Below are 20731 nucleotides of genomic sequence, written 5' to 3' on the forward strand. Positions count from 1 at the left end.
AACCTTCAGTGTTCGGTAGCATTATTTCTTCTCTCACAGGCATTTGCAACAAGCTGCCACTTTTTAAGCAAATAGAAATAAGGGCTCTCTTATACAGAGTACTATCATATCAAATTCATGTTTGTCTGTGTATTATTTTGATTTGCAGTTTGTAATTCTTACTGTAAATAGAAACCATATAAAAATGGATTATTTTAGCGTAAAAGATGAAAAGCAGTTTGTACTAGCAGATGAAATGAAAAGACATACAATATGCAGAGTGAAACTTTTTTAAAACAGTTAAATAACGTAAAATGAAACAGCCAGGGTGCAGTTTTGCCAGTTTGTCAGTTGATGTCTCTGTTGGCTCGGGTTTTATTACCCAGAGGCGTCAGATTAGTCAGCGGTGACACGTTTTGTGCTCGCAAATGAGGTAGATTCAAATTCAAACTAAAGCCGACGTGCAGATTTCACATTGAGCAATGTGGGTGTCGACTTCTTACCTTTTTTTTTTCTTTTTCATCTCAGCAGTTTAACTTTTTAAAAAAAAAAAATAAAAGTGATTCGTACGTTTTCTATTTCATGTCATCACTTGAGACGTTTATGATGGTGAAAACTTTAAATGTTAGCCATAACTCAGCAAAGACACAGATAGAAATCTGGTTAAGGTATCAATTCACTTTTTTTATTTACAATAATGTTATGTCACATTAGCAACAGGAAGTTCTCAGCCCCCCCCCCCTCTCTGTCTCTCTGTCTTTCCTGTTTTCAGGAGTGAAATGGTGGTACAAACCAATACTGACTCAACTCTCTACATCAAAAGGCACCTGCTACAATGCCAAAAAATGACTTAGATAAAAACCAAACATGGCTAAATCTTTCTATATTACAAAACTCTGAGCCTTCTTCACGCACTGTAATACTCTTTAAGCATCACCGCTAACCATGCATTCAAGGATCTTTCTTAAGGCTCTTTTCTTTGCACCGATGTCTCACATCACACCTCACACAGGGTGCAATCAAAGCAGTGGTCAAGCTGTGGACACTGGAAAAAGCTCAATAAAATGGCTTAAACTGTTGTTGTCTTTTGTTATGAGGTCAGTATATTCAACATTAATTAGAAATGGTAGTACTACAAGTTCATTTTTGAGTGCAGATCTCCCGCTGCTTTCATAATGTTCACACATCAGACAGTTGTCTCTTGGTCTTCCTGCCCGGGAAACTTCACCAGGGGCAAAGCAAGCGTCCTCGCTGATTCATATTTTAGGGGATGTCCATGTCTCCGTTAGAGGCATGCGAGCAACGTTTCTCTAAATCACACCCATCTCTTTTGTCAACATTTTCTTTGCTCTCCTCGTCCTGATCCTCCGATCCTGATCGCATTCTGAGACGGAGCCCGGGGTCCCTCTGCGTCGGTATCTGGAAGCCCACCAAGGACGGTCTTTTCTCTGAAAAAGGAAAAAAAAAAAAAAAAAAGACAAAGAAAGCTACATCAAATCTCAATGAGCTCTGCAATGAAGCACACTGAGCAGAAGTCCGGTGCAGATATGAGAAAAGGAACCAAATTCAAGGAAATATATTTGCACATCACACATTGAAATGTGACGAACATCTTTTTTCGTCTCACTTGTGAAAAACGTCCAACATTTACACCCTCTGAACTAAGAAAAGCTCGCCATATTAGACCTTACTTCTCTCTTTAACATTGGAACTTAGCATCACTGCTCATGGTTGCATAAAACAGAGAAAAAATGACAGCGTCTCAAAGCACAGTGTTAACCTTTATTACAAAGCTGTTGTTGGGAGGATTTGCAGTGTCTGGTAAACCATGATGAATTAACACAAGTTAGTAATGTCTCTGAATGTACCTCTTCCTCATAAGGAAAGGACACTTACCACCTGGTCCTATAGGTCGCATCAGTCTGTTCATCTGGACGTTCCAGTGTTTGACGTTGGTGCTCGCCTGGCGAAGCTTCCTTTGGGCAGCCTGTCAGAGGAAAAAAATCTCTAAAATGTCTCTTCCCCACAAGCATCAGCTTCTGAGAAAACAAACTGCTGGTTTACTTCAGGACTAAAAGCTTCACCTGTCTATTGGCTGCAAATGAAATTCACCCAGAAAGTCAACACTGAGGTTGATTTTATCCAAGGATTTATTTTTTGCTGTTTTCAATTGGCTGCCTTATTTGTGACTTTGTGATTTTGCGACACACAAAACAAATACATTATACCTAACACTGGAACACTTCAAATTATGTGCTTAATTTTGACAAAAAAACAAAGGCTAAGGTTATTCTGTTTTTTTCAAAGAAACAATCGAGCCAGCAGTTTTTCTTTACCTAATGGAACAAACTGATAATGAAATGACTATAAAGCAAAATAGAAACCTTTTTTTTTTCGTTTTCTATACGCTATTTGGTTCTAACAACACCTCCATCTGTTCTTACAGATGTATCACATCTAGTATCGAAAGGCTAATCTGATAACCAGATAAGATTTAACAGAATATCATGTCCATGCTTTTTTGACCTACCACCACATCCTGGTCAACCCTGTGCCGGTTGGCTCGGACCTCCTCCAACTGCCTCTGAGCCTCGTCAAGGGATCGAGACTTGACCTCCATTTCCTGCCTCAGCTCCTGCTTCTCCCTCTGTGTCTTCAGGATGTACTCCTCCTGCTCCTCCTGCAGGGCCATTAGGGCCTTCATTTTTTCTTCCTCCTCTGCCAGTAGCCTGAGCACAACAGAGAACACAAATGTGACAAAACGCCGACACTCTAATCTGTGTGACTGCACGGTTTAACAACTTCCTTTGCCGGCAGCTCAACTTCCTCAGGAACATAACGCAACAAGAGCTCATCAGTTTGATATCTGTCTGCACGCATGAGCGACTCTCGACCTACAGCTTAATGTACTGGGATGCTGCACACCTAGTTGGTTGCACATTGTGTAATATTCACCCTGCTTGAGCATAGCGGAAGGCCTCCTCGTCCAGCCTGGCTTTAATCTCTTGCTGAAGCGCCTCCTCCAAACGTTTCTGCATCTCCTCCAGCTCCTGGATCCTCTTTCTCTGCCTCTCTGCTTCCTCCTCCTTCAGAGCCATCTCTGCCTGCATACTGACCCGGGCCTGAAGACACAAAGAAAGATGCAGAGGGTTGACTGTGTTTGTCTTTCTGCTGTTTGAATTTCCCCTCCTTTCCGTCCTCCCTCACCTCCTCAGCCTCACGAAGCTGAACCTCCAGGGCGCGCTGGAGCTGGTCGTGCTGCTGGCGTCTCCTCTGCTCGTCCTGCTCCATAAGCACCTGAGCCTGTCTCTGCGCCTCCTTCAGGAGGTCCAGCTCTGCCAGCTTGCGCTCCCGTTCCTCCTGCAAGGCCCGAAGTCTCTGCAGCTCCTCCTCTTTGGCCTGTCGTCTTTTCTCCCGCTGCTCACGCTGCTCCCGACGCTTCAGCTTCAGATCTTTGTGGAGAGACTTTTTGCCCTCCACATCCAGCCTGATGGCTGTTTGAATGGCTGCAAAGGGGATGACGTTTAACATCTTGAGAGGAAGATTACATTTTTAAGACTGATTTATAACTCAGAGAGCACAAGTCTCTTCTGACCTGTGGTCCACTCCTGTCTCTGTTTGGTGTCCGAGGCGCTCATTTCATAAGTCTTGGAGAGGGTTTTCAGACAAAACATGCACCTCTTCCCATCTCGGTCCGGCAGCACCTGATCAAACAACAAACGCACCTTTTATTGATATTTTTATCATCTCATCTTGCATAACTTCTGTCTCCGTTGTTTACATGTGTCCTAATCACTTATTATAAGATTTTTAATTAGACTAATTAGCTCTATTCACTCGAGGTCTGTGAGATTTTTAAAGGATCTCTGTAGAAATCTGAATGTGACACTTAGCAGCTGTGTCAGTTCCACCTGTTGTGCTTTTATCAGCTTGATAGTTATGACACCTGAATAAAAAGAACGTCTTCTGAAGAACTGAATGAAAACAACAGTGTGGGAGGGGATGGTCCGAAGAGGAAGTGTTCTGTATTTTCTCCTTTTTCGGGAGAGACCTTGAGGGTCTTTGGTGGCTGGTGACACGTAGCTTGTCAGTATTCTACAGAAAATCTTCAATTATTCTGCATCTTCACAGACAGAAGTACAACATTACACTGTAAGGTATGATAGACGATAATATAAATCATACAAAAACGGAGTGAAAGATTGCAAAGTTGGGACAATCTATAAAATATGAATAGAAGCGGAGTGCAATTTTTTCTAAATAATTTAATCCCCATATTTAGATGAAAATAGTCAAAGGAAAGCCAAATAACTAGCATATTTTTTTTTAATTTGCTAACTTTAAGTGTATGGAGAACATACATCCATCCATTTTCTTTGCCCACCAAATTTAGTTCAGGGTCATGGGGCAGTTGGAGCCTGTCCAAGCTGGACAAGTCACCAGTTCATCACAGAGACTGGGCAGAGACAAACAACTATGAACACTCCACTCAATTTGTAATCATCAGTTCACTCAAATTCCATAGTTTTGGACAGCAGGATAAAGCTGAAAGCAGGCAAAATCATTGGAGGACATATCAACTCCACATGTCAACAGTCCTAACCACAACACTAATGTGCAGCCGGCAGCCCTCACATGTAAGGACATGTAATAATAAATCAAACTAATTTCTGTGCTGCAGAGCATATATTAGAGTGCCTAAAAACCACTGCTCAGCCAAAAACCCAGAATACGGTGAACGTTTGTGGTCTTCTAGATTTGGAAGTATTCAGCGAGATTTGCAGGTGAAAGGTATGCCACTGCATCAAAATGAACTGTCCTGCCTCCCCATCTTTATCGCCACCTTCTACTTGACCTCACCACTGAGGTTTGCACTGAATATTTTGTGTTGAGTGAAAAAATAGTCCAACATTTCAAAGTTGCAAAAAAGTACACAGAAAGCCATATTGTGGTGTTTGGTGGAGTCTTCTGAGTTAAAAACAAACATGATTCTGTGGTGGTAATTGGTGCACTGTTACTGTGGTACTAAGCTGACTTTCGTCACTGCTTCCACAAATGATGTTCACTACGCAAAGAAGAAAAAACGTAAACAGCATCCAGAATAGCTGAAGCTGTCTCTGGGCTAGTGTTCATTTAAGATGGACTGAGATGAAGTGGGATTTTGTTGAAGTGGGATGAAGTTCTCTGGTTTGATGAATGAAAAACTTGAATTCTGTTTGGAAAATATAAATGGTGCAGCCTTCAGACTAGTGAAGAGGGACCATCTAGTTTATTATCAGCTAACTATGATCAACCATTCACAAACCAGCATCGGTGATGGAGGTGAATTGGTGCACAAAGTTTAACTTCTATAGGCCTTGTCACTACCTGATGTGGGGATAATTTAGTGTTTTGCCTACTGGATCATACATTTATTTATTTCCAATACATATTCAGAGTGATAGAAACAGTGAAGTTTCAGAGTTCTAGCAGTAGTTCAAATAAGTAACAGAACATAACAAGCTAGATTAATGTGCTGCGTAGTCTCCTCTTCTGACAGCCTTTGCTTTATATTTCCAGTTCAGTGGACAGCTGAGTGGAACATTCACATATCTGCAGCAGCGTGGTTCCTGCATCTGACCTGTCAAACCTCTGAAAAGCTCTAGATTTAGTTTTAGTTTTTCTTCGTCAAGAGTGGGATCCATTTAGTTTGGTAAAACAAGAGAAACAAAAAGTGCAGCCCTTCTGAACGAGCAGAGTAATTCACGGTCTGAGAAAAGTCTGTTTCGGATTTTTTTGAGTCATAGGGCTGTGATATGATTCACGAGAAAAGCCAAAGATGAATGCCATCATAGAACATAAATCTCCGGTAACCATTTTGTTGCCCTCTCAGCCTCGTCTTGTGGCACCTTGGGGAAATCCCCACCCTCGTGTTGAGAACCGCTTTGTTGAAGGGCGATGTTTTGATTCACCAGCAGCGGATAAATGTGTAGAATAAATGTTTCTTTTTGTGGACGAACTGGAAAAGAATGTGTGACTAAATCTAGCATTGAAAAGTGATCTTTGCCACCTGCTCACCTCCACACAGCAGTTCCCATCCAGGACTATGTTGCCTTGGCAGTCCTTGCGGTCCTCCCCGGTGTAGTAGGACAAGTTGCTGGGCCTCAAAGTGAACCAGCGTTCCTTCCAGTTTCTCCTCAGTTGGCCTTTTTTCCACAGATAACCCTGTATGCATCCAAATGGACACGCACACATACTGTCACTGACACGCAGTGAAGCATGCTGGGTACTGAAAAACAGACTTATCTGGTGGCAGATAGTCTCTTACCTCTTTAAGAACATCACCAACTATCTCTCTATACACTTCCTCTATAGCCATGCTGATAATGCTCTTATCAATTCCCCGGGTTAACTTTCCGGAGTTCATCATCTCTAAAAAAATCCAGACGATAATGCCGCTCTGCTGCACTGAATCCTGGGAAAAGAAGTCTTCCAACTCAACACAGTTGACCTCAATACTCATAGCCATGCATATCTTCTTGAGGAGGTATTCCACCTGCAGAGGGAAGGAGTGATAGGTCATTAATACATTTTGACTTTGTTTCTCTGTGAAAGGAGGATATCACTGAAGGGCTTTTAAAATAAAGATTTAAAAACTGTTTATTCATAAATTCCATTTAGTTGTTTCCCATTTTTGTTCCAAAAAAACAAAAAAAAACACCCTTAAAATGTTGTTGTTTTTTTCTAAAACCTCCTGTAGTAACACTGTAATGTGTGTTACACCACAAGTGTGTGAAAAACATACCAAAACTAAACTGGATGATACCCTCTAAAGCTTTGAGAAAGGAACTACTTTGGCCTTGCAATTTGAGGCTTTCTATTGGCACCGGCTTTGAAAAAGGCACGACAGGAAACCAAAATGAGAGTTTGCAAGTGAGAAACAAGCCCACACTGCTGCATGAAAAGAGCACCATGTTCCACAATGGCATGACGCAAAGTTTCAGCCAGTTTAGTCAGAGATCCAACTCCATTTTTAGGTCACAGATTACTGACTGCAGCCTCAGAATTACAGTCAACAATGCAGCGCAATACATTGGAAAAACATATGATTAAAGTCAGAGAGAAAAGGAGCAGCGTTGATCCATGATGATTGCAAAACGTGAAAACTGAGTCAAATATATAGAGTCAAAATATTGGGTCATATTCCAAACTAAAACACACAAGCGTGATCTTATCATACTCAATGTAGTCGGTAAAAAGTGAGAAAAACACAGTTATTCTGGCTGAACCCACCTCATCAGGAACCATTACCAAAGGGTACTTGTCCTCAGAGAGAAAGTTGAAAAGGCACCACAGTCGAAAGGCATCCTTCTCTGGCAGAATGCAGTTGCTGCTTCTGTCCGGCTGGTAATTTTTCTTTGCCGTTAGGGTCCAACAGAGCTCGTCTACATTTTCCTTCTTGAAAGACCCCTCCACAACCTACAGCAACACAAGCCACTTCATCACACAAATGTTTTTTTCTGGAACAATAAAAAAAGCAGAGGGCTGCTCTGTTATTCACCTTATCCAGTATATACTTGTTGAGGTAAGGCATGTAACCTTGACTGGACACTGGGCCATCATCGTCGTCCCTGAAGTGCTCCTCTAAAGCGACTGGATCATGAGGGATGCACAGGACTGTGCACAGGTTGTGAGACAACACCTGAAAAATCACGTCGAACAGGGGAGGACATGTTTTTGAACAAAAGGAGGGAAACAAGCTTCATTGCCGTTTATTTTTTCAAGAGACAGCTGAGTTTGTTCGATGCGACAAACTCCGTGTTAGTATCATCTCAAAGTAGTGGGGCAACATGCTGAGATTAAAAACTAAGTAAATAAATAAGATTAACTGAAAACTTTAGAGGAACTGACATTTTTTTAATCTTCTGCAGTATCTGTTTTTCTTTTTTTTTTTAAGGATACATTTTTTTGTTTGATTTCGAAAAAGAATGATGAAATCAGCCTTCTTTAATGTAGCACCTTCACACATGCTAATGCCGCACAAAGTGCTCCAAATCCAAAAGTGGTTGACGTGGTGGAGTTGAGAGCGAGAGATCCTTTTTAGTTCTTGTTTGGGACCACAACTACATTTAATCCTTTTTTTTTTTTTAAAGTTGAGTGAAAGATGACCTGATTTCAGAAAAGGAAATTGTAGCCTGGCATAAAACAAAAAGAAAAGAAAAGGACCTTGATGGAAAGTTTGAGCATCCTGCAGGTTAATTACAACTGAACACATCCTTTGACGACTATCACAGCTCGCACATGTGCTTTATGATGATGAAGAGGTTGGCTCGTGCTTATTGACATAATCCATTGTGTGTTGTAGACGTCGTCATCGTTTTACCTTCGCTCATCTATTTCTTTCTATATCTAACAGTGTGATGTTTGCTCATGCTTGGCAGAGCGAGTCATGACTCCGACAATTTACGGGAGGCCGTCCGTGAAAGTCATCTGAGAGCTTATAATCTGACGTGGCACAAATTGTGCATGGTACATTGTACATACACTTACATCTTATCATGCTTAAAATGCTGAAAGGAGCTAATCTTTTCAAAACTGCACCACTCTGTGAGACACCTTGTCTATGGATATCAGCTTAACTACACTGAGCTCTAATTCTCCTGGTCTGTGAATGTTTTGTTATGTTCTTGGGTCTGTTTAGATGTTCTTTAATCCTTCTCATTTCCATATTTTCTGTGTTAGGTTTGGTTACGTTCGTGTAGAATGTTTTGTTTTGTTCATGTTCTATATTCTTGTCTGCTGTCTGGGGTGTTACGGTTTGTCCTGCTTTCTGCTCTCTCTGAACCACTTTATCAAATTAACCTATTACCCCGCATTCCCTTTGTTTGTCATTAGCTCTATAAATCTCTCTGTAAATACTTTGGAATTTCCTTTGTTCAGTGCCACATCCTTGACATTGCCATATGCCATGCTTTGATTTCCAAGTCAACATTTTGTTCCAGTCAAGTTAATTCCGTGTCAATTCAACAGCAGCTTTTGATTGTTTCCTGTCATTTTGGTCTTCTTCACCACTACATGACACTAAATTAGCATATTTGTTCCTCACACTCTCTCCATAACTGGTAACTTCAAAGTTGCTGTTGTGGAAGAATGCATGTTGCACCATGTGAAGTTATGTGCGAGGTTTATAACTTATGTGTGCTGTTGGTCATAAGCAGCATTTCCTCAAGTTATGTGCGCTTAGGCGCAGGAAAATGCTCTAAAATAATCTCTCTGCCTCAGTTTTTTTCTTCTTTATAACTTTGTAAGAATATTGTAGGGTTAGGTGTAGAAAACAATGTAACACTTGCTATGCTCCAGCCCAAACGCTGTGAATTGTGTTATAAAATACAGAGATGTGAAAGAAATGTCACTAATGACTGAAAAGCAAAGACAAATACTAGAATTAGAAGGAAGTCAAATATAAAAATCAGCCAGAAGTGATACCGCTAATGTCTAATCTATTCAATAAATATTTTCCTCATTTAATTTCTTCCACAGACAAAGTGCAACATCTTGTGATATCGACTACATGCTATCAGACACCTAGTCTCTGTGTGTTGAGCTAAAACCACATCCTGTCTCCAGTGCTCTACAACATCTGTGCGCTTTTGAGGCCACGACATGCAAACTACTTGGCTGTGTGCGCCTCCACAGAGCGTGGGGCCTGTACACAGGCTGCATGCTTGCGGGGGATAAGCCCAGTCATGAGGCTGACTCGCTGGGAGCCAGGAGCGCCAGCCAGCCCATTGTAGGAACGTGGAGGTGGCTGGAAATGGAGTCAGAGCCACACCAAAGACCGAGTGACATAACAGTGAGATCAACAAAAAGTACAGTGACTTCGTTGTGGCAAGAGACAACTATCGCCGGCATGTTTCCACTTTGTCCTTGCTCTCGCTGCAACAATGTTCCTTTGACGTACATGCTGTGAGCATACTCCATTCAACATGCTGTTCTCCAGTGCCAGAGGTCCCTTTGCACTACAAGGTGGCACATCGAGGCCCAGTGTGAGCCCAGCTTGGAGATGAGGGCTCCCATTCATATACAGACTGAGAGCAAACTGTTAGTCGCATGCTCCCGCAAGACAGAAGTGCATATTGTGCTTTTCTTTCAGCAGTGTAAGCATTTTACTCTAAATATAGGGAACGAATTTGTTCCTGGTTGTGGCATACATAGTCACAGAAAAAAAACAAGCGTTTCACACAGGAAATATTTATGATGAACAACTCTTATTTTTTGGAGCAAAGGCTTGAACATACACTTAGCATATGTTTGATTTTGTTTACTGAGCACCTCACAAACTTGATCTTATCAAGAGTGAGGGCATGTGACAGAATACAAAGTGAGGAAATGAGGCAGCACAAGTCTTAAAGCAGAAAAAAAAAAGTGTGTTGTAGTCCCATCTCCCTGGTTGAAGACCATCCACTCACCTTCAGCTGAGACTTGGACACCTTTCCACTTTTCTCCAAATCCAGGGCTGTGAAACCGTACCAGATGGACTTGAGCAGTTCAGACCGCAGGTCCATGTCTGCAGTAGCGTTATTTTCTGATTTCCTCCTCTACGTGTCTTCTTCTTCCCTCTGCTGTTGACACACAGGGCCCCTGGGTGACAGGCTGACACACACACTGGGTTGCTGCTGTGAGGTAGACACACACAAAAGCAGCCCGCCAGCAGTGACACCTGCTGGTCGTCCACTATCTCTGAAACAGGGGAGGGCCACACTGTTTGTGACCCCCCACCCTTCAGAGCTGAAGGCTTCAAATCCTTAACAAACAAACAAAACAGAAAACAACATGAAAGTAGTGTAAAGCAGCAAACCAACGACCTAAAAACTCCCAAATAAAAGAGCAAATCATTGGTTGTCTTTGTAAATGTAACTTCCCAGATACAAAGATTTGAATTGTTGGCAAAGTTTTGTGTGATTATTTTAAAATCTTGTTCTTGTTGTAATGAAAATAAGTAAAATACGCTTTATTTATACCGAAGGGAAATTGTAAAATAGATCAAATAAAATCACGAAAAACAATCGGAGTGGTATTGAGGTAAGATCACAATTTTGTTGTTACAGCTGGTTGATTAGAGGTATTGGAGCGTGGATAAAAGAGTACATTTTATCATGTTTTGTCAGCCAAATCTAAGTCTGACAAAGTCTAACAAATAGTTAAAACAGCTTCTTGACAAGGTAATGGAGTCCTGGTTTAACCCCTAAAAGCCAAGCTTTAATTTCATGTGCATTTTTTCATTTCTCCTGGCTTTTTGGGATGAGCAGACACGGATGGATATCCTTCAAAAAGGAAGTTGTTTTTGAGGGGGGGGGCCTTCATGTTAGGACCACGATCTATTTCACGAGACCCTGGATGCAGGGTTTTAGGTGGATAAATTAAATATAGCAAGTACAGCAGACCTGTCCTGCCTTCATGGACCAGTTAATAAGTACTGATTAAAAGTTGATGAGATGTGTTAAAGTCACCAGCAAACTAAACTAACACTGTGTGCTTTTAAATTAGTCTCATTGTTTTTAAGCTAGAGAAGTAGTTTTACGTTATTGGTTCACTTTTAGCGCTGGGTCTAACTTAATTAGCTGGTAACTTTGTCCAAGCTCTGATTTGCTTGTAGGCTACCTGTTATTTTGCCAACATTAGGACTGAATCTTTCCCCCAAAACCACCTAACTTTGCCTTTCCACCATTCAATGCATTAACCTTGTTTCGAGACATCTCAAACTTTGTGGAAATATGATTAAATATTCAAATAAAGTTAAACAAATTAACGTATCGCTGATTGATCAAATTATTATTGACGGAGTCCCTTAACTTTCCATATATCCTTACATTCGGTCATGTGGTTTACTGTGAAGCTATGCTAATTTCACACAGTTCATATAAAGCCTTTATCTATAAAATCTATATAATCTATATCTTGTGTGAAAGTGGCACCAAATTCTCTGATCCACCAGATTCTGAGGCCCAAATGGGAATTGAGATTGTATTACTATAAAACAAATGTTTATCATAACTATAATATGCTTTACAGCGTTAGGTTTAGAGATACTTTATTTGACATCCCCTCTATCTGCACAGGCAGAATTCACAAATGTTGATAACTTTTTTATTCACGTCAAACAAATCACAGTGTGAGACTATGTCACTTTAGCAAATTAACACATCAATGCAACAGAAACAAATATCTATATAGTTTCCTTGAATGTCTCTTTATTGGTGGAGGAAGCCGCGGCAAAAACTAGTCACGTGGTAAAACAACTTTCGCATCGTTACCATGGAGCTGTTTATTAAGACCCGTTGGTCATTGGTTGAAGATGTCATCATCACCAAGATGAGGGTTGTTATTGGTTGATACGGCTTCTTATTGTGACCAATAGCGAGGCGGGCTTTTTACAAACCGCTGATAGTTCAGGAAGTTGACAGTCCTGCTCTATGGCAATAAAGAACTGAACGAGGGCTCTTTAAATCAGCAATAAACGTCTGGTAAACTAAAACGAATTAAAGTTTGGAATTAGATATATTACAAATAGCTGAATAGTTTATTAGACGGAAGTAACCGAGGCCTTTTTGAACCCTGAAAGTAGACTTTCAGCTTTACGTCGTGTGTAGCGTTTGCTTTAAACTTAGCCTCTGTGTCTCTTTGCTCTCAGCTTGATTGTCATTGTGTTGCAATGTGCTGTGCATGTGTTTATCTGATATTAGATATGTCCTTTTTGTGATGACGAAATGTCAGTATTTACTGCTGGAATAGTTAGGTTTCTCACGGTCGTTTTCCTTTTTTGATTTATTTGCAGTGTTGTCGATACAGGGGTTGGCTGCATGGCGCTTCATTGACTTGTTTTTGTCCAGTACCTTATACTCGTCTGTTTATCTTACACGCGTTTACTTGTTTTTGAATGCTTCGTGTTATTTTATCCACCCTCGTACTGCCTTTATTATAAGCCCGTACAGTGTTTCATGCAAGGTTGCTCAAATTTATTTTGTTTTTGCTCCTCCAGTTGTTCAGATCTTCGTCTCTATCCTCCTCCTCCTCCTCCTCCTGCCATCATTATGGACTCTTCTCCGGTCCTTCGTCAGCAAAATCGGAACAAAATCTGCAGTGACTTTCAGAGGCAAGTCATTTCATGACGTATTCACTTTTTTTCTTCTCTATGTCTTGCATTGGTGTTGAACAAAATGTATTTGTGGCACCGCAAGAAATTATCAGTCAACTGTGTATTTCCATGTAAAACTTTCACTTTTAGCACTTAAAGTTGTCATTCAGCTGCATCTATTTAATTAGTAATTAGTGTATGAACCTTGACTTATTTATAAAAAAGGAAACGTCTAAATAAGATACGTTTATAGCTTTTATAGTACTGTTGTTTTTAGTCCAGGTCTGTTTATTGCATATCCAGTTTGTTTTTCACAAACTCCTAACAAACAACATGTGTTTTTTGTCAATCATGTTTTAAAACCAGGTGTGTCAGTGGTTTTAAGGTCAATTCCAGTGAATTTCTTATAGATGCATATCTATTAAATGGTAGTACAGGGTGAGATCAGTGTTGTTGCTAGTATTGAGCTCAATGTGACCAACAGTCTGAGGAGATAACAGTATGTTATCTCATCTGCCATTTGAGGGAGGCGGGATAAGCTTCTGCCTTTTCTACTGAAGACTATGTCGTTACCACATAAACTCGTACTGACGGGTTGATCATGTCTAGACCCCGAAATTCGATCTATCAGTCTGTCCTAAAGATATAACTCGCGAGACGAGTATGATTTTCCATGAAGTCTTACAAAGCCTTTCACAATTTGAAGTATTCTAGAAGCTCTGGTAGCAAAATAATTTGAATAATTCTGTTCCCACTCATAATTGCATTTACCCCCCAAACACAGAATGAAGAATGAACAAAACAAAAAACGAGCGGACCCAAAGTTTTCCTCATCCCACCTCTCAAAAAAAGACTGTGAGAACAAAGATCCAGCAGTATCCTGTTTGAAGCCACCTTTCCAACAAGCTGTAAGCAGGCTTCCAGTACTTGCAAAGTCCCTTCGTCTTCAGACCCCTTCGGACTTTGGGCAGTCCCACCTCAGGTGGGAAGAGAAACCTTTAGCCGTAAGTACCTCTTTTGTATCCTTTTTGATTCAGATGAGTTTTGTTTGATTAGATGATTTTCATGTCTTTAATCCTTTCATTTTTTTTTCTGAAGGGGAAAACTAGGAAGAAAAAGCCATGCACCCGGCCTGTTCCGTTCAATCTGTCACAGCCCAAAAACAGGAAAGAGGCAACTGAAAATCATCAACCTTTAACTGCTCCACAATTGCGGACTCATTCCATCCAACCTGAAAAAAATACTCGCGGTTCAAAACCTACGAAACGTCGAGATGGGTCGAACAGCAATGGGGACTCAGCTAAAGGTGTGGGGAAGTCTCATGGAAAAAACACACAAAAAGCATCCCACCTGTCAGCACAGCCTGCTCTGTCCAACACATTAAAGACTTCAGCCACTTTGTCAAATCCTCCATCATCCGTTCCTGGTCACACATCGCATCAGAAGGACGCCCCTTCCTGCGCACAGCAGCCTCCTGGTGCAGAGGTCTGCCTGGATAACATGAACCTGCTTAGTCTCAAAGATTCACACAGCACGTTAAATGCTGACCAGACTGCACAACCAACCACGCAGGGCAATCCCTCCAAAGCTTCCAATGGTAACTGTGGACTTTTTTCTACATTTTCACTGTACACCTCTTATTTAGGTTTCCCTGTGTTTGTTCAAGTAGATGATTGAGTCGCCACAGTTATGGCTTCATGATAATCTTTGTTCCTCTGAACACTAATGTGTTTCTTGCTTTAATGTCTTTAATTTCACCACAGGGGAGAACTTCCAGGCAGACCATGCAGCTTTATTAAGTATCCTTCGGAACGAGGGAGTTGGTGTGGCAGGCCGGGTATCTGCGACTCCACACTCCAAACCATATAACTATCTGGTGAGTTGGTTTTTATCACGGATGTGCAGTAGTTTTACAGAATGCTTTGTCCCTGTGCTCACTGATGGTTGACCTCGGCGTTTAGCTCTTTTTGTTTTCAAGGGTTCAGAAATCTTGGCATCAAAACTTTTCTGAATCGTCTTGTTTGCAGCCTCAGCGAGTGTCTGTCCTGAAGAGTCGGCAGATGGCTGGACCCGCTCCAGGTCAGCATTACACGAGAGAACGCAATGTGTCCTTTTACTTTCCCCTGTGACATCGCAGTACAAAACTGTTTCATGATTTGTGAGCCTACCGGGTTGGAGTCTCATGGAGAAAGTTCTAGATTCAAACTGACTTCCCGGAGTCTTTGCACATTGTCCAGCTAGAGATATTGAATTAAATGACCTTTTTAAGGAGTTCTGGCAAGTAGACCTTAAGTGTAGAATAAGATGTAGACACCAGAAATGCCCAACCAACCAGCCAGACTTGCTTGATATGCATTAAAAGATGAGGTGCAATCAGCAGGCATTCTGACTGGTCACCACAGGGGGTGACGGCCGCTGGAGGGCTCACATGTACAGAACTAGAGTCGTGTATATTCACTGCTGTTTGTCTTTGCCCGCAAAGTTGGTTGATGTTTCATAAAGATACCTTGACTAAATTAAGGTTGGTATTTAACTTAGCTTGGGAGCTGAATAAGGGGAGAACATGATAGGAGACAGTTGATGTGAGATTTAAACACTGGAAATGCACTTCATGTTTTCTCTGAGGAGGCAAACTCATGGGTAGCAGCTTTGCACTACTCGACTTACTTTGCACTTAAATCTTTATGGGTTTTAGTTCTTTCTTCGCAGAGCCGCAGAGTCATAATTTACCAATTAAAATGTAGTACACTGCAGCGCAGGCCTACACTTTCTTACACCTTCCAATGCACAGCCAGTCGAAATGTGGGAAATCTCTTATAAATGCGGATCTACCACTTAAATTGGTTTTCTTGCTTTTTTAATCTGATTTTCAATCTGGGTTAACTTTTCTCACAGTAGCTTCATATTTACAGGACAAACCAAACAATGGGCGTAAACTTAGAATAAATACATATGAAAAGAACACAAATAACACTATGCTTAACGTAGTAGACGGTGGATTTGTTGTCTACTCTTATGACCAATGGAAAACCTTCAAAATAATTTTTTTTTTTAAGCATAACTGGTGGGGAAAAAACCCCAACAAACTTCTATCAAACTGAGCTGTAGTTAGTTGTACATTGGCATAAATGCAGTATAGAACTTGATAACGTGCTTCCCCTCCTTTCCTGCCAGCCCGTTATGTTCTCTTTGCACCTTTCTCACAGCTTTGGTGAGGTCGGCGCAGTTCTCGTCGGACCCTGCTGCACTGCAAAGTATCCTGCTGAACGAAGGCGTGAAGGACGGAAGGCCTACGGGTGCCACACCGAGAAATTCAGTCTGTCCACCTGGCAGAGGCATATCAATCTACACGGTAGGAACACGGATTTTTTTTCCCCATCAGATTCCCGTCTTTGTTGTATTTTTGCTGCTGCTTTTAGATTCCCATGTTGCTTTTGAAAGTAACAGGTTAACCGAGTGTTTTTCTTTTTTTCAGGCTCAGAGAGTGCCTGTTAGAAAAGAACGGGCAGAGCCAGCCGGCGGTCCAGTGGGTAAGATCAAGCAGCATTAAACACCAAATGCAGCCTTGTATATTTGTTCTTTTTGCCCTAACATTGACATGATGCATTTATTTTCCCCTGAGCAGCGGCACTCAAAGAGACTCCTCTGAAGAAATGGACTCCACAGAGAGTCCGCAACACCAAACATCAGCCCATGTCTGCTGTGGTTCGTAATCATGCTTACAATCAGTTTGGCACTTTGTTTTTCACGCAGCCACGGCCTCATCTCACCATGCTGCTGTTTTCAGAAATGGCATCAGTCGACACAGCAGTCCCCGTACAGCACTCCTGTTTACAGCACTTCCAGGAGCGTCAAATGCCGCATTCAGCCACGTCAGGAGGTGAGAGCGCGTCACCATGCTCACTGTCGTGTCCGCTGGTTCTTCTTCAAACCTATTCTGTCACTCCTGGCTCTAAAAATTCAACATGGCAATGTCTGGAAATCATCAAGTTCAGCATTTAATCTGTAAAGTAATGAGTGTTGCCATGGCTAACGCCATATTTTATTTACAGACTAGGGGATAACATGGACAAAAAAAAAAATAATCTGATGTCTTGGTTTGCAAACTTTAGTTTCTTCATCATTGTTTATCTCCGTCTGAATCTGATTCAAAGATATTTTAAACTGCAGAGACGATCAAGAGGCCTTTTACTACTTCACAATGAAATGCTTTGAGCAGAAAGAGTTTTTAGTAAAACCATAAGTGAACATGCTGTACTCTTGAGTTACAATTCCAATGACTTTGTGTGTTAGCAGGAGGTTGTCCAGAGATTATTTGACGATCCCGAAGATGAGCAGAGCACAAATGTGATGGAAAAAGCTCCTGTGGCACACGCAGAACAGTTTCCACTTCAACCTTCATCTGTACGAAGTGAAGTCAAAATCAGGAAAACATCCATATTCAGAGTAAATTCTGATCCATGTAAAATAAGCCACAGTTGGTTTCCCCCCCCCCCTCTTCCACATCCTCAGAATAAACCTCCCTGTGAAGAAGTAGAGACGAGCAGCACCACTAGTGATCATGAGGAGGAGGAGCAGAAGACATTACAAGCACCGCCCAGAGAGTCGGTTATTTTTTTCTCAACAGGTAAAAAGTTGTTGAGGGCCCCACGTTTTAAGCTGGAGAGCACAGCTCAGCAGGATCAACAGGGTCCAGTGTCATCAGAGCAGAGAAAGGTACCGACAGGTCACGATGAAAGGTCCGCTGAGTCGGAACTAATCGGTCAGATCAACCCTTCTGTCCAGCGTCTGTACACAGGTACTGCAGACCTCACACGCCCCACAATAATTCATCTTAGAGACTGGCATGTTTTTAAAAGTGCTGTTAAAATGATTCATTGCAACTAGTCACTTGACAGCACTAGTTTAAGTGCATTTGTTTGTTTCAGACCTCATTGTTCAGAAGTCTTGTTCTCTAAATCCCGTGATGGCGATGCTGCGTAAGCGTCTTCCTCCTCTGGAGGACCTGCGTATGGATGAGGAGGTGGCCACCTACACCTCTGTGTCCGTCCCAGCCGCTCCTGGGTTTGTCCTCCCTCGGCCTCGCTGTGGAAACCCGCTGGCCTCCATCTTGCACTTTGAAGAGTCCACAGTAAGTAAAAACGGACTTTCTGAGCTCGGTTTGTTCAATGAGTGCAAAGAAAAAAAGAAAAGAAAAAAAAGTGAATTTTTCTAGGAGTTTGAAAAGTTTAAAGGGGCTTCTTGAGTCAAACAGGTCCACCAAAAACTATCTTTTGGTTTAATTTGCAGGAATTAGGATCCAATGACGAATTATCTTTAATCCTAAATCGCACTCATTTTTGAATGATCACAAATAAACCTCATTTATTTGGTGCCTAATTTAAGCAACATGGAAACTAATCAGCTGTATTATTGAAGTTTGTTGTGATTTGGCACCATATGCATAAAAGTTAATTGAAATTGAATTGGCAGCTGCCATCACTGAATGTCGTCCTATTTTCTCATGCATTTCCTTATTTGTTTGTTCTTTTAAAACGTGAACCTTTTAAAATTGTCTGTGCTCAAACACAAATGAAAACTGAGGTTGATTTTCATTGTTTTTCAGAGATTTGTTCCAATTGACCCCGATCTCTCTTCCGGTCCTTCATCACTGCACGAGAGATGATTTGCACTACACGGGACGCATTTTATACTGTGAAAAGCTAACCTACGTGTACAGACTATAAAAGTGATGTTTGTCCAACTCTGTCTCTGCCTGTTAAGTAGATTTTTAAGTCACTGCAGACTCTTTGATCAGTATTTTTGATAGCTACAGTATAAACGAATTGGGAACGGAGAATTACTACTTTTGACAAACTTTGTGTGGACTGAAAATATTTCTGTATATTTGTTTGTAATTATTGTATAAATGTTACTAATGGGCCACGCCTGATTTCTTTTAACACTTTAAAGTTGTGAAAAAGGGGCACTCGATACAAATGTCACTGCGTCTATTTACTAACCAACGTTTTTTTTGTTTAACTGCAAACTTACGTTTTATTGCAGGAAGCCTGAGTTAAACTGTGGATGTGGGGAAAGAATAGTCTTTAGTGAGTAGAGAGGGATAAACCGCACGATCTGCTGTTTCATTATGGGAAACGGTATTTTTATTATTTTTTTAGGTTGACTCGGGATGGACTACAACAAACTTTGAGTTTCAGATTGAAAAGTATCTGTCAAATATGAATAGTCACGTTGTTTAGATATTTCACCACATTATCGAGGACCTGTGCTAAAAATAAACTGGATTGATGAAGCATTCTTCTAGTAATCGGTCTCCTATATATATATATGTAGTAATTTGCCAAAAACAAACAAAGAACTCTGAATCATTTAAAAGGAATTTAACAGACTGGATTCATTTTAGCTCTCAAGTTTGTCACTTATTTTGTCCACAATAAAGGAGAAGTCCTTTTCAGAACACCTGTAATGCTTTTTAAAATTAAACAAAACAAAACAAAAAAAACTCATGAACTCCTAAATATGTGCATAAGATCCATCCATTTTCTGTACCTGCCAAGTCCAGTTTAGGGTCACATGGGGGGCCTTGAGTCTACCCCAGCAGCCATTGGGCGACAGGTGGGGTACACTATGGATGGGTCGCCACTATCGGAGGAGCTGTGCAGAAGATGATTACATGATACAAGACATGTGATATTGTCTTGCATTCCACAAATTGCCTCTGGGACAGCCAGGGTTCATGCCTTTTTCCCGGCTCACATAGCCAGGCGAGCAGATCGTGTCAGCTTCATGTGACATCATGTTACACTGTCCAGTAGGGAAAGGACATGTCGTACCATCCAGCACATGCGAAAGACGCCTTGCTGCTGAATCTGCTAGCCTCTGACAGACTGTCAGTAATGAGTTAGAGAATAAAAGAAACACCCAGAGGACTTAAGTGACAAATTTGGAGCCCAAAAGAAAATCTTTCAAAATACAAACATTTATGAATGTCAAAGTTGTTAATTGATTAATATTTTAATTGACAATAACAAATCCCCTTATTTGTTTATTTTACATAAATGAATGTCACCTTTATTCCATAAATGTATGGAAGAGTGGGATGTTAACTTTTAAATCCAATGCCTTTATATGTGCCCAGAGGTGTTTGAATTGGTTGTTGTTGAGGAACTCTGCTGCAGATAGTCTTCACTTCACAGACCTATAAGACATATGACATGTCAGCTTCATTCATGGAAAACCACCTCAAAGCAGCAAAAAAAATAAATAAATAAACAAATAAATCTCTGCCATTACACTCCCAGCTGTAGACTAGTTTTCAGAGCAGACAAATCCCAATAAGGAAGGCACAGCTGTCTCTTTAATGGCAGCTCAGTTCCCTTAAAAGATGACAGCTTGCGTACACACAAGTGTGATCCCTACCAAGTGGAATGCTGCCATAATGGATACATCTGTACTTTTCATCCTGTGACGAGTCGACACGTTTCCTGTGATAAAAGTCTGTGCTACTTTTGGTTTGCAGCACCTGTAAGAGAACATTCTTCCCTTCCAAATGGTTTTAGGGTTATAAAGGTGGATTATATCAAACCATTTTTGTTCTTCTGCAGTAGTGTTGTCCTGCCAGTTGCCCATGGAGAA

General features: G+C 41.1%; 2 protein-coding genes across 3 annotated transcripts; one reads left to right on the forward strand and one right to left on the reverse strand.

Moving 5' to 3' along the window:
* Window positions 1-693: 693 nt before the first annotated feature.
* On the reverse strand, window positions 694-10630 carry LOC142390849 (differentially expressed in FDCP 6 homolog). The gene is made up of 11 exons (XM_075476647.1): window positions 10428-10630; window positions 7520-7660; window positions 7252-7437; window positions 6287-6514; window positions 6037-6183; window positions 3575-3683; window positions 3187-3485; window positions 2935-3101; window positions 2510-2708; window positions 1876-1966; window positions 694-1427 (listed from the first exon to the last, which is right to left on the reverse strand). Exons 1-11 carry the CDS (start codon window positions 10521-10523, stop codon window positions 1243-1245), a joined length of 1848 nt encoding a protein of 615 aa, XP_075332762.1. The 5' UTR covers window positions 10524-10630; the 3' UTR covers window positions 694-1242.
* A 1778-nt stretch (window positions 10631-12408) lies between these two features.
* Window positions 12409-19389, forward strand: troap (trophinin associated protein). 2 transcript variants are annotated; one of them, XM_075475654.1, is made up of 14 exons: window positions 12409-12482; window positions 12998-13111; window positions 13878-14097; window positions 14192-14690; window positions 14857-14969; window positions 15121-15172; window positions 16300-16445; window positions 16569-16623; window positions 16719-16798; window positions 16881-16973; window positions 17387-17497; window positions 17606-17891; window positions 18022-18224; window positions 18699-19389. In XM_075475654.1, exons 2-14 carry the CDS (start codon window positions 13050-13052, stop codon window positions 18756-18758), a joined length of 1980 nt encoding a protein of 659 aa, XP_075331769.1. In that variant the 5' UTR covers window positions 12409-12482; window positions 12998-13049; the 3' UTR covers window positions 18759-19389. The 2 variants fall into 2 exon arrangements, with proteins under 2 accessions (XP_075331769.1, XP_075331770.1); XM_075475655.1 differs by having other exon boundaries at window positions 17390-17497.
* The last annotated feature ends 1342 nt before the right edge of the window (window positions 19390-20731 follow it).

Source organism: Odontesthes bonariensis, chromosome 10, assembly GCF_027942865.1.
Source record: "Odontesthes bonariensis isolate fOdoBon6 chromosome 10, fOdoBon6.hap1, whole genome shotgun sequence".
In the NCBI taxonomy this organism is placed as follows: Eukaryota; Metazoa; Chordata; class Actinopteri; order Atheriniformes; family Atherinopsidae; genus Odontesthes; species Odontesthes bonariensis.

Bases quoted from the DNA above. Each gene is read 5' to 3' on its own strand.
- LOC142390849 (XM_075476647.1), bottom strand. From the start codon at position 10,523: ATGGACCTGCGGTCTGAACTGCTCAAGTCCATCTGGTACGGTTTCACA. The intron at 7,661-10,427 runs GTGAGTGGATGG...GTGATTTTTCAG, and splicing joins TGTCCAAGTCTCAGCTGAAG to GTGTTGTCTCACAACCTGTG. The intron at 6,515-7,251 runs GTGGGTTCAGCC...TTCCCTCTGCAG, and splicing joins TGGTAATGGTTCCTGATGAG to GTGGAATACCTCCTCAAGAA.
- troap (XM_075475654.1), top strand. From the start codon at position 13,050: ATGGACTCTTCTCCGGTCCTTCGTCAGCAAAATCGGAACAAAATCTGC. The intron at 14,098-14,191 runs GTAAGTACCTCT...TTTTTTCTGAAG, and splicing joins GGGAAGAGAAACCTTTAGCC to GGGAAAACTAGGAAGAAAAA. The intron at 16,799-16,880 runs GTTCGTAATCAT...TGCTGTTTTCAG, and splicing joins ATCAGCCCATGTCTGCTGTG to AAATGGCATCAGTCGACACA.